Raw genomic sequence first — 12,240 nt, forward strand, 5'->3', positions numbered from 1 at the left:
AAAGGTTTTCATACAGCTACTCGTTTAAAACAACTTAAGCCTACAAGGAAGAAGACCAACATCAATTTTAATGCATTTAAAAGAACATTTTCTCTCGAAAAGGCGATTTTTCTGATCCCTTTCTTTCGAAGCTGCCGTTGCCGATTTTGACACTGACAACCCTCCTCCAATGACTAAGCCTAAGCGCTCTCCTCATAAACCCTCTTCCACAGCTTCCTCCTCCCCCTCCCCCGCTTCCTCCCCTCATCCTCCCTCCCCAGATCTAGTTTCCCCAAAGGTAGTGAATGAGTTTTCTGCTGTCCCCTCTGCGGCGATGAAAGCCCCAGTTCCCCCCTCCGCCTCTACCAAGGACCCCATCAAGGCTGGTTCTCGGTCGTCAAAATCCGTAAGTCCTACAGCGAGTGAATCGAGACTCCAAACCTCGAAAGTCCAAGAAGATCCCATGGCTGCCGATTCTGCCCAGATATCGGCTCTAGCTAACTGGAAGGAAATGCTCGTTGGCCCTTCAAGCAAGATGAAAAAGAAAAGTACCGCTATCACCTTAGAATCTGGTGAACTGTGTGTTAAAATCCCTAACACGGTGATACAAAAGAATCAAAATCTCTGGAAGGATTTTATTATTGGACAATTTCATGGTAATCTCCCCTCTAAAGGAGCTCTCTACGCCATTCTCAATGGAATCTGGAGTCGCAAGAGAAGAGACATCACTATCTCAAAGTAAGGTCCAAAGTCAGTTCTTATCCGTATACCTTGTGAGGAAACTCACAGAAGGGTCCTTGCCCAGAGGGTGTGGCATATTGAGGGACAATCTATGTTTGTCGTAGATTGGGAGCCTGGCCTCACCCCGGTGATGCCCGAGCTAACAGAAGCTCCGGTCTGGCTTGAATTTAGAGGTGTTCCTCCTCAGTTCTTCTCGCAGGAAGCTTTGAGCATATAGCGGGTCTTGTGGGTCACCCGGTCTTCTGTCACCCTGCTACTATCAATCTCACAGACTTGGAAGTTGCAAAAGTATTTACCATTGTGAACATCACCAAGCCGCTTCCGGTAGCAGTTAATGCTCAGTTTGAATCGGGTGAAATATTCAGGATAGAAGTCTCTAGTCCATGGCTTCCTCCTATCTGTGCTTTTTGTCAAGGAGTGGGACACTCCATCAAACGATGCCCCACGGTCCCGATCCTCTGTAACTTTTGTAAGTCAACTACTCACTCTAGGGAGGACTGTACTCGTGGAAAGAGGGATTCAAAAACTTTACCTGCGGATCCAGTGGTTCGACAAAGGGAAAACCCACTAAGAAGACGTAAGGAGCAAGCAAAAAGAAGTTCTCTAGCTCTAGAGAAAACTTCCTCTGTTAACCCTCGCCTGGAAGGATCCCTGGAACTGGACATTGGTCTCAATACTGCCTCTAATCCTCGTAAGAAGGGGACAAACAAATCCTCTTCCAAGTGCTTATCATCCTCGTCTTCTTCCTCTTCAGACTACGGCTCTCTAGAGGAAATCCTCTTCTTCTGACCCCCCGTCTGAAGAAGATGATAATCCAGATGATAGTGAGAAATTTATAAAGTTCCTATCTAAAAAGGAACGACGAAAAAAGAGGCGCTTTGAGCAGACTTCCTCAAGGAAGGGGACACTAACCAAATCTTCTCATTAATGGTAAAGGTAGACATTTTTTCTTGGAACGTTAGAGGTTTTAATCATAGTGTAAAGCGGAGAAGCTTCAGGAAATGGCTACGGCAGCATAAGCCGGTTTTTGGCAGCCTTATTGAGACTCGTGTCAAACAACACAAATCTCTGAAATATGTGCAGTCTACTTTTGCGGATTGGAATTTTGCAGCCAACTATGAGTTTGCAAAGCTAGGAAGGATCTGGATTGTATGGCATCCGTCTGTGAAGCTAACCATCCACTCGAAGTCTAAGCAGATGGTTACTTGTATTGTTCACTTACCAAAGGAGGATAGCGAGATTGTTGTGTCTTTTGTGTATGCTGTTAACTGTAGGATTGGGAGACAATTACTGTGGGAGGAGATGTGTGCCTTGTCTCGAGATTCTGCTGTGTGCTCTCGGCCTTGGGTAGTAATGGGAGATTTCTATCAAACCCTGAATCCTACTGAACACTCTTCTGGAGGCACTCGAATCAAGAAAGGGATGGAGGAATTCTGAGATTGTCTATCTTATGCTAGTCTTTAGGACCTTACCCTTAGGGGGAACCAATTCACTTGGTGGAACAATCAGGAGCTTAACCCGATTGCTAAAAAGCTGGATAGAGTCCTGATCAATGATGAATGGATGCTTAAATATCCTTTATCCTTTTCACTTTTTGCGGAGCCTGACTTCTCTGATCATAGTCCTTCTGTTGTGGATTTAGGAAAGCGGCAGCAGGGTCGAAGACATTTTATGATTTCCCATTTCCTCCTCCATGATGATGAGTTCCTCCCGTGACTCCTCAATTATTGGCATAATGCAGACTCTAATGGTACTGCACAGTTCAACCTGATCAGAAGGCTCAAAGAGCTTAAAGGTGTTATTCGAGACCTAAACAAGGAAAAGTTTTCGGGGTTGGAGAACCGTACAAGAGAAGCTCAGGAAACTCTGCATCAATGCCAAGCTTTGTTGTTGAGTGACCCCTCAAGGACCGCAGCAGCTCAGGAGAAACAGGCCCACAAGGAATGGATGAATCTTGCCATCGCTGAAGAAAAGTTCACTTATCAGAGATCTCAAATTAATTGGTTTGAGTGTGGGGATCTTAATACTGCATTTTTTCATAGGGTAATGGCGACCCACATAGCACAGATTCAGATACACTATCTGATCAATGAGCACGGTCAGAGGTTAACTAGTCCTGAGGAGGTGAAATCCCATTGTGTGTCCTACTACTAGGACCTGATTGGAGGTCATCCTATTTCTCTTTCTAATCCTGAGATTAAGCGAATCAAGGATCTTATCCCTTTCAGACTGGGGGAAAATTTTCAGGAGTCCTTAGTTGCTGAGATCACTGAGGCAGAAATAAAGAGAGAATTCTTCTCCATGCCAACGAACAAAACCCCAGGACCAGATGGATACACTGGAGAGTTCTTCAGGGCTTCTTGGGATATCATCGGGAATGACCTTATAGCTGCAGTCAAGGAATTCTTCGGACTGGTAACCTTCTCAAATAAGTCAATGCCACCGCACTCATTCTCATCCCTAAGGTGATAGGAGCCGATAAGATATCAAACTTCAGACCCATCTCGTGTTGCAACGTCCTTGATAAAGTCATCTCCAAAATTATAGCTCGTCGAATGGAGGACATCCTAACCCTGATGATCTCCAACTCTCAGTCTGCTTTTGTCAAAGGTCGACTTCTAGTGGAGAATGTATTGCTCGCCTTAGAAACGGTGCAAGGTTTTGGCAGGAATAATGTCACGTCAAAGGCTCTGTTAAAGGTAGATTTGAGGAAGGCTTTTGACTGTGTGAAATGGGACTTTGTTCTGAAGATCCTGGAGATTGCTCGCTTTCCCCCTCGTTTCATTAACTGGGTGAAGCAATGTGTCACTACCACATCTTTCTCCATCAACATCAATGGGAGCTCTGCGGATATTTCAAAGGAGGAAGGGGACTTAGACAGGGAGATCCTCTCTCCCCTACCCTCTTTGTAATCGCCATGGAAGCTCTATCCAACCTTCTTAGCCACCGTTTTGACTCTGGCCGTATAGGTTACCATCCCCTGGGAAGAAATCCAATCATCTTGCACCTAACTTTTGGGGATGACTTAATGATCTTCTTCGATGGGAGCAACTCCTCTCTGCAAGAGATTGCCTCTATTTTGGATGAATTCAAGGAACTCTCGGGGTTGAGTATGAATAGGGACAAGTCCACCCTTTTGTTGCTGGTGTCCCAGATCAGGCTCTTGAACAGCTGTCCCATCAAGGTTTTAACATTGGTTCCTTTTCTGTCCGCTACCTAGGACTCCCTCTCCTCCACCGTAAGCCCAGGAAAGCAGATTATTCTCCTCTACTGGATAATATCAAGGCTCAGTTCTCCTCCTGGTCCACTAAGGTTCTCTCCTTCGCGGGTCGGCTCCAGCTCATCTCTGCGGTGATCTACAGCTCTATCAACTTTTTGTCCTCCGCCTTCGCCCTCCCTAAAGGATATCTCCGCCTCATTGAATCCATGTGTAATGCCTTCCTTTGGTCAGGGAGCCTGGAAAAACGTGCAAATGCACAGGTTTCATGGAAAGATATTTGTCTCTCCAAAAAAGAAGGTGGTCTTGGACTAAGAAACTTCACCGTCTGGAATAAAACCCTCAATCTGAAGTTGGTTTGGCTGCTTTTCACGAATAGTAGATCCCTTTGGGTTGCTTGGATGAGGGAGCATATGCTTAAAACTAACAGCTACTGGTCTGCTGAGGAAAGTTTCGGGGCCTCCTGGATGTGGAAATTTCTAATCTCCGTGAAACCTATGGTAAAGCCTCTCATGGGATGCAATATAGGGGATGGCAAAATGGCAAGCTACTGGTTTGACAATTGAAGTCAGTCAAGACCTCTGATCGATGTTATAGGTCATGATGGTCCGCGACTTATGGGCATTCCCAGGGATGCGACCGTCATCCAGCGAACTGGTCCTCAAGGATGGAGACTTCCATCTTACATGACTAGAAACCCCTTCTCCAATCGCTCCGGCATTCTCTCCTCCAGCTAGATACTCCGGTGGAGTCTGCAGGACCTGACTCCTTCACCTGGGGACCTGAAGGTGACAGAAAATATTTTTTCAGCACAAAGGTAACCTGGAATGTGTTGCGACCTTCATCAGGGATCAAAGAGTGGCACAAAGCTATCTGGTTTAAGAAAAGCATACCCAAGCACTCCTTCACGTTTTGGGTTGCCAATCTTAACAGACTACCGGTTAAAGCGAAAACTGCAAACTGGGGAATGTCTACAGACACAAATTGTCACCTGTGCTCTAACGGTTTCGAGAACAGGGAGCATCTGTTTCTGCATTGTGACTATGATCTTCATCTGTGGGGACTAGCTTTCTCTAGACTCGGTCTCCCAAACCTCATGTTTTCCTCTTGGCAAACCTTGATCAGTTGGCTCCTAGGTACCTCGGCAGGTTTACCCTCCATGCTCAAGAAACTAGTATCCCAAGCTACAATCTACCTCCTCTGGAAGGAACGCAACTCTCGATCTCATGGTGGTCCATCTGTCTCGCCTGACTCGCTGTTCAGACTTCTTGATAGAACAATTCGAGACATCTTCTTAGCTCATCAACATAGCAAACAAGGACAAGGGCTCCTTCTCAAATGGCTAATGCACCTCTACTGAGGATATTCGGTTATTGTAATCAACCTTTTCCATGGGAAGTTTTTTCTCCTGTAACTTACGGCTTTTTAATTTTTTTGGGCTGTAGTTACCTATAAAAACTTTTGTAAACCTCAAGTTCCTTTTGATAATATAATTAACAGTTATACTTAAAACTAAATAAATAATTATAATTTATTACGAAAACTTTTTTTTATGCTTGTTACTCTAGCTTACACATGTGCTAGCTAGCATTGGTCAATAATTTTTTTTTTAATATAATCACAAACCGTAATTATTTACCAACCAAAGGTAAAGTGATAGTATTTCCTAAAAAAAAATAACATTTTAAAATATGTTTAAAATTATTGTATACTGTTATTATGGTATAATGTGGCCTCATTGTCAAGTCCTAGACACTCATATTAATTATACAAGAACTTGTATGTCATGCCACACAACTCAACAAATTAAATGCGTGGCTTCATATAACTTGAAAATTCATTTGACTATGCTTAACAGCATTCAACACATCAATACAATAAAAACACAATGTTTCTTTCCAGAGGTTGACACCTCAGCTTCTGTATTGAAGCAGGTGTTGACACCTCAGTAAAAATCAACAACCTATCAAATTATAACAATTAATACAGCTCAACTTTTCTCTTCCTTAGGTGGACAAAGCAAATCAAAAACGCTTTGTATCACTGCGTTTAATCATCAATACAAATTTATGTTCTTCGTCGCCTCATACCAACCTTCGACCTACTCTCTCTACCATTACCAATCGTTAGTCGATTGATTGATTGCTTGTGGTGGATTTCACAACAATAAAGTACCTAAACCCAGAAGATCTTCGATTAGATGTCGCCGGTTCAATGAGGTATGTTTCCCATCTCTCTATTCCTTGTCTTTGTTTGCTGATTCCTTGTCTTTGTTTGATTCAATGATATACTTATATATGAACACAAAAATTTCAACTTTGTTTTTAGTTCTGCTGTTTTCGAGATGGGCAATACCAAAGTAATTGCAGCTGTCTATGGTCCAAGAGAGGTACTTGATTTGACCTATAAAGATTGGTGCTTTTGTTGTATATAATCCAGTGAATTATGCGAATTGGTTTATTTCTGTTTGTTTTAATTGTATGTATCTATCTCGGTGAGAGCATTTTATCTCAGACAGAGAAGCCAAGTTGCATATCTAATCTTAAGCTGATCGGAGATTGGAAGATCTGCTATATTATACTAATTGCTTCATCGAAGATTCTGAGGTTGGCTAAGTTTGAGTTTCAAATAGATTAATAGATAGATAAAATTACGAAACATAGTTCGTTGTTCACTGAATTGTTTCTTGTTAGGGATCTGTTTGTTTTTTCTTTGTTAGGGATTCGTGATGATAGATTAATAGTTCAGATAGACAAGACAAGAGTTTAATTGTAAGATATATAAGAGATATATCTTATATATCTTATAGAGTACCTGAATGATGCCTTTGACTCGCCAGACGTTATGTTTGAGAAGCACAATATCGGAATGATCAGGATGCAGGGCCTGAAGTTCCCGTCGCACTGACTCTATAGATGCGTTGTGTTCGGCCGAGAGCTGAGTGGCGTGAGCCTCACCAGTCACCCTCATGACTTGTCCTAGCACTGCCCGTGAGTCCCCCGCGTTGGCCACATAGAGCTTCCCATCGCAGATGACGCTTACAAGACAGCAAGATCCTACAGTGGCTATCTGAGATCTTGAGTTCGAGAGAAGACAAACACGCATCTTCGAAAAGTCCATAAATATTGAGTTCTGTCTTGCTCATTAACGAAGATGCTAATCAATAATCGTAACTGTTTTCAGTGGCATAGAAAAGTACAACTGAATATTTTATTTTTGTCATCGTTGCACTTTTGAGTTTTGACTTTGTTTTGAATCATATTTGATGTTTACTCGAATATATTTTCATTACTTTCTCATAGTATTATACTATTATTGACAATGAACGATTTGAAAGTGTGATATGCTACTAAAACCTATAAAAATTTATTGTTATTGTAAAAATGTATATATATTATGAATAGTAGAAGAGTAATCAAATATAGTAGTTTATGTGAAAATTTCCAATTCCAAATAAATTGATAATAATGACTAATGAGTCTGAAAACTTTTCATCTCATTAGTGACATGAGATACGTGATCGTCGTGGTTACTAGGAACCGATTGGTTATGATGTGATTTCGAATATGCGACAGAGGTGGATGTTCAAATATTTTTTGGTTTGGGTTTGAGGCGGATTATGAAATATTTTTTGGTTTGGATTTGAGGCGGATTATGTTTCTTTGAATTTCATTATGAGTTTATATGGTATGGTTTTGGCCTTTTGCGATCTTAAAGTTTTTTATTATTTAAATATTATCTTTTCTTTTAATGTTGACAAATCATGTTTTAAGGTAAATAAAAAATAAAAAATGATAATCAATCAACACATGGTTTGATTTTTTTAATTATTATTGCAAACAACATATAAAAATTTTCTTTAAAATAATTAAAATAAAAACAAAATAAAAAATAATCTTGCGGCGTAGCGCAGGTACTATCCTAGTGTTAATAATACACTAGGGATCCTAACAAAAAAAACTTCTGTACATGTAATCTAAGATTTCAGTTGCGTTTCAGGTTGGCAACGTTTAAATTGCTCATTTGACCGATCTAATTTAGTCACGTTTCAAGTTCATTTAAGTCCCTTTTTACTTTTCAACATTTGATTACTTTTTCTATTCTATTAATTTCCCTTTTTCCTAAGGTTGGTTAGAAAAGTTTAAATCGACAGATTCAAACGTCTTTGGTGGAGTTGATTTAATCTCATAAACGTCCACACACACACACACACAAAAACACTCACCTAGCTAAAAAATGTCAATTGATCGAACATGAGAAAAAGAAAAAAAAAAAGAAAAATTGAACCCAATAATGTCATGGCACTTCTTCAATATTTTTAGTAAACAGCGCGTAGTTGGTTCTTCTCTCACAAGAAACTCACCCTCGACCTTTCCACGCTAAATCACTATACTAGTATACTGTATTGGATTAAGTCGATCCGGCCCATCTAAAATAAAGTCTCGACACTTTTTAACACTTCTTTTTACTGTTTTGGAAGTTGAAACTGAGAGTATGATTGCGTATCAACCATATTCATTACTTACCTAGATTTGTTTTTTAATCGAGATTCTAGGAAATGATGAATCTTAAACAGACTCAAAGAAACCCATTTACTTTTTTAATATCTTTTAAAAGTTAACTAATACTACTAGTCATAGTTCCTGTTTTAGAAATCGTTAGGTGTTAGTCCGGCAGTAAGGGAGGACCTAGCGATTAATCGGAAAATCGGATTTAAATCAGGCATTAATCGGAAACTAGTTTTTGGAGATTTATCTATATACATCTATAATATATTAAAATTGTAACATATTGTTAGGATTCGTTAGTGGTGCAGTAGTTTTCAGTTGCACCTATAATCCAGTGTTCACGGGTTTGAGCTGCACCAACCTCTTTTTGGTTTTTTTTTTTTAATTTTTTTTTAGTGAATACAAAATGAAAAAATTGTTCTTATCTTCTTCCTCATCGAATCTGAAAACCCTAATTTAAGTTGGGTTTTTATTTTCTTGGCGATTATTCTTTATTCTACTTTGTTATTCTTGTAGTTTTAGTCCTTATATGATAGATCTACAACAAAAATCATAGTTAAAACATCAAAACCCTTAAATTTTTTTTTTTTTTTTGGATCCCGACATTTTGGCTGATTGGGCTCAAATCGCGGAGGCAGAGAGCTGTCTAGCGTGTAACCGGCGATTACACGGCTGCCTAGACCGATTTTTAAAACAGGGGTCGTAGTTATGGTTACATTGATATGAGTATATGTTTCCAAAGCAACCGAATCGATGAAAATGGAGATACGAAGAGACATTTGAAAAGATTCGAAAAGACTACTCGCTTTCTCTTCTGAGTTTAATACACCACCACCGAGCATTAACCCAATCACAACCAGGCTGATCACAAGATAAATCGACATAATTTTACAGTGCACAAAACTATAAAATCATAAAGAAAAAAAGAAAAAAAGCTTATTGCGTTTCCAAAAATTTCTCAATCGCTCTTTCTCTTTCTTTCCGAAATCCCGATGGCTAAGAAGAAGCAACCTCAGCCTCCTCTGGTTACTCCATCTCCGGCGAAGGAGCCGTCGGAAGTTGCATCTCCGGTTAAGAAGCCGTCAGAACTCGCCTCTACTTCTTCTAATAAGAAGCAACCTGAACCGCTGCAAAATCCATCATCGGAATCTGGTTCAGAGTCAGAAGAATCGGGCTCCGAATCTGAAGGAGAAGAAGACAAAACACCCAAGAATCCAGAAACTGATTCTGCTCCGGTTGTAGCCAATGAAATCTCAGGTTCAAAGTCTGAGAGTGTATCTGACTCTGAATCTGAGCCAACTCATGCTCTTGCTTTCAATAGTATTAAAAGCTCATTCAGTTTCGAGGTGAGTTTGCATCAGTGCACCAACAAAATCCGGGGTTTAAAGAAAAAGTATGTCAAGAAAATGAAGAACGGTGGTGAGGCCTCAATTACAAAGCGTCATGATCTTATGTGTTTGGCACGTGTTAAGGAGATTTGGGGAACTACTGATGTCGATGTTGTTGACTCTACTCCTGTTGTGAAATCAAACAAGAATAAGAAGGAAGGTGAGGAGGTTAATAGGGTGAAGAATGATGATGACTCTTTGATGATGGTTGACGATGGTGATTGGTTTGAAAGGTCATTTATTCGTGGTGCGATTACGAGTTTTGGTGGTGTGATGGTTGATGAAGAAGCTGTGAAAGCAAAATGGAGGTTGGTACCGGTCACGAAGAAGAAGGGAATCGAGGATAAATGCAAGTCATTGGAAGCTGAGGAGATGAAATGCTTCTTGCTAAAGGCTGAGATTCTGAGTGAGGTGAGTTCTGCTCTTGCTAAATCTGACTAGAGAGAGAGAGAGATATAATCTATTTGAAGATGCATTTGCTCCTTTTTCCTTTTTGGTTTCATGTTGGATCTTTATTTTGGTTTTTGGTTGTAATTGACTAATTAGTTGTATCAGCTAATTAGTTAGTATCAGATGCATCTTTGTTTTTTCTTTTGGGGGTCGAAGTAACAGCGAACTATCTGATGGCTGATCTTATTTTGCTACGATGAAATTCATGATTATGTAATCCAAAATCTTTAATTGTATGTTAGCTTCTCTGCATATTATTATCTAGCCATATGTCTCTATTAGATGTATAATTGAGATGACAAAGGTGTGTGCTCTCGCTCTGAGTGTAGAACTATGTGGTCTTGCTAGGATGCTATGTGATGATATTTACTTATTTGCTTTCAATTATCATTAAGTTTTGACTTCTTAAAAGATCCTTTGTGAAACGAATCAAGATACATGAGTGGGACTGAATAGATTATGTAATAGAAGACAAGCCATGTTTAATGATTAATTTTTGTTTTCCATAAGTGTAGTTTTCCTTAAGTGTAGTTTTCCTGATCATTATCTTCACCTTGTAAATGTGAAATCCTAATAAAATTGTATGGTCGTTTTAGGCTTTTAGCTAGTGATGATTATGGTTTAGTTTAAAATTAAATCAGTCACCAACATAAAAAGATAGAAGTCACAGAACACATGTCTCTTGATCTGAAAAAACAAACAAGACAGAACATGTGTGAAATCTCAATCAGCTTTTTACCTCATTACTGTATATATATTTTACAGAGACTGACCAAACGGAGATGGAAATCTCAAGTTATGGCATCATACACACATTTCTTTCATTATCAATCACTTTGTATTTTGTCTTATTCCTTTGACATTATACTCTGTTACTGGACAACTGAGATGCTGTCTTATATTAGGCGGTGTATACTGTTTACTTAAAATGAATTGTCTAAAATTGTGAATCCACAAAAATATTTACCTCCATCTGAATGGAGTATTTACTCGTAGCACATACGCACTCTGTTTGGTCAAGTAGCAATGGGTTTGACTGGCTGGGATATTTTGGATTGTCGGTCAGATTTTTAGTGTTTGTTGAGTTGAACTTAGTGGGAGTTTCTCTGTTTGATCGTGGACTGTAACTTGTAAAGGAAGCTGATAAGCTATATGAGAGGCACGTGAGAAGGAAGCTTGAGTGAAGAAGAAAATATCTCTAAGTCCTAACAAACTTTAGAGAGTATAAATAGTTAGTAGAGTCTGTTGTAAAGACTGATCCTGCGTGATCAGTTTGTGTGAGTTAGTTAGATCAGAGCTGCGATTCTGTTACAGTGTGATAGGTGATTGAGAACTGTAACTCAGTCCTTATCAAATGGTGCGCTAGTGATCTGCGATCGAATCAAACGCTGAGAAAGTTAGGTTTCAAGCAATTTGGGGATTTTAATCACAATGTGTCTCGAGGGATTTCCCATCTTCGATGGTGTTGCTGGTGAATTGCGATCTTGGATTTCATGGCTGGAGGAGTTCTTTATTCAGGAGGCTTTCATAGGAGATGAGAAGCTGAATCTTGCACAGAGTCTTCTCGAAGGTGACGCTGAAGCTTGGTTTTACTGGCGACAATCACTTTGCACTTTCTCAAGCTGGCAGAAGTTGAAGGAGGCTTTATTGTTTCGGTTCGGTGAAGATGACGATCCAGAGAAGCTTCGATTGCAAGAAAGGAATGACCGACTCATCCAGCAATGGCGTGAGAATAAAATACGTAGGGATTTCATGACGATCGAACAAGAATCAGAAGCGGTAAGTGCAAATGACTCGATTCATGAGGTAGGATCAAGTTGCATAACAAAGGAAGCACATAATCATCTGGAAATTTCCAAAGAATCATTGAATCAAGCTGATGAAATCTTAGAGGAGAGGAACGAAGTCTCAGAGGAGATGAACAAATCGATTCCAGTGGAGAAATCTCAGCATCAAC

General features: G+C 39.9%; 1 protein-coding gene across 1 annotated transcript; it reads left to right on the forward strand.

Moving 5' to 3' along the window:
* Nucleotides 1-1,647: 1,647 nt before the first annotated feature.
* On the forward strand, nucleotides 1,648-3,632 carry LOC147933333 (uncharacterized). Its single transcript, XM_087477407.1, has 5 exons — nucleotides 1,648-2,067; nucleotides 2,185-2,377; nucleotides 2,462-2,844; nucleotides 2,968-3,135; nucleotides 3,186-3,632. Exons 1-5 carry the CDS (start codon nucleotides 1,648-1,650, stop codon nucleotides 3,630-3,632), a joined length of 1,611 nt encoding a protein of 536 aa, XP_087333533.1.
* The last annotated feature ends 8,608 nt before the right edge of the window (nucleotides 3,633-12,240 follow it).

This window comes from Camelina sativa, chromosome 12, assembly GCF_030686135.1.
Source record: "Camelina sativa cultivar CO46 ecotype springtype chromosome 12, ASM3068613v1".
Lineage (NCBI taxonomy): Eukaryota > Viridiplantae > Streptophyta > Magnoliopsida > Brassicales > Brassicaceae > Camelina > Camelina sativa.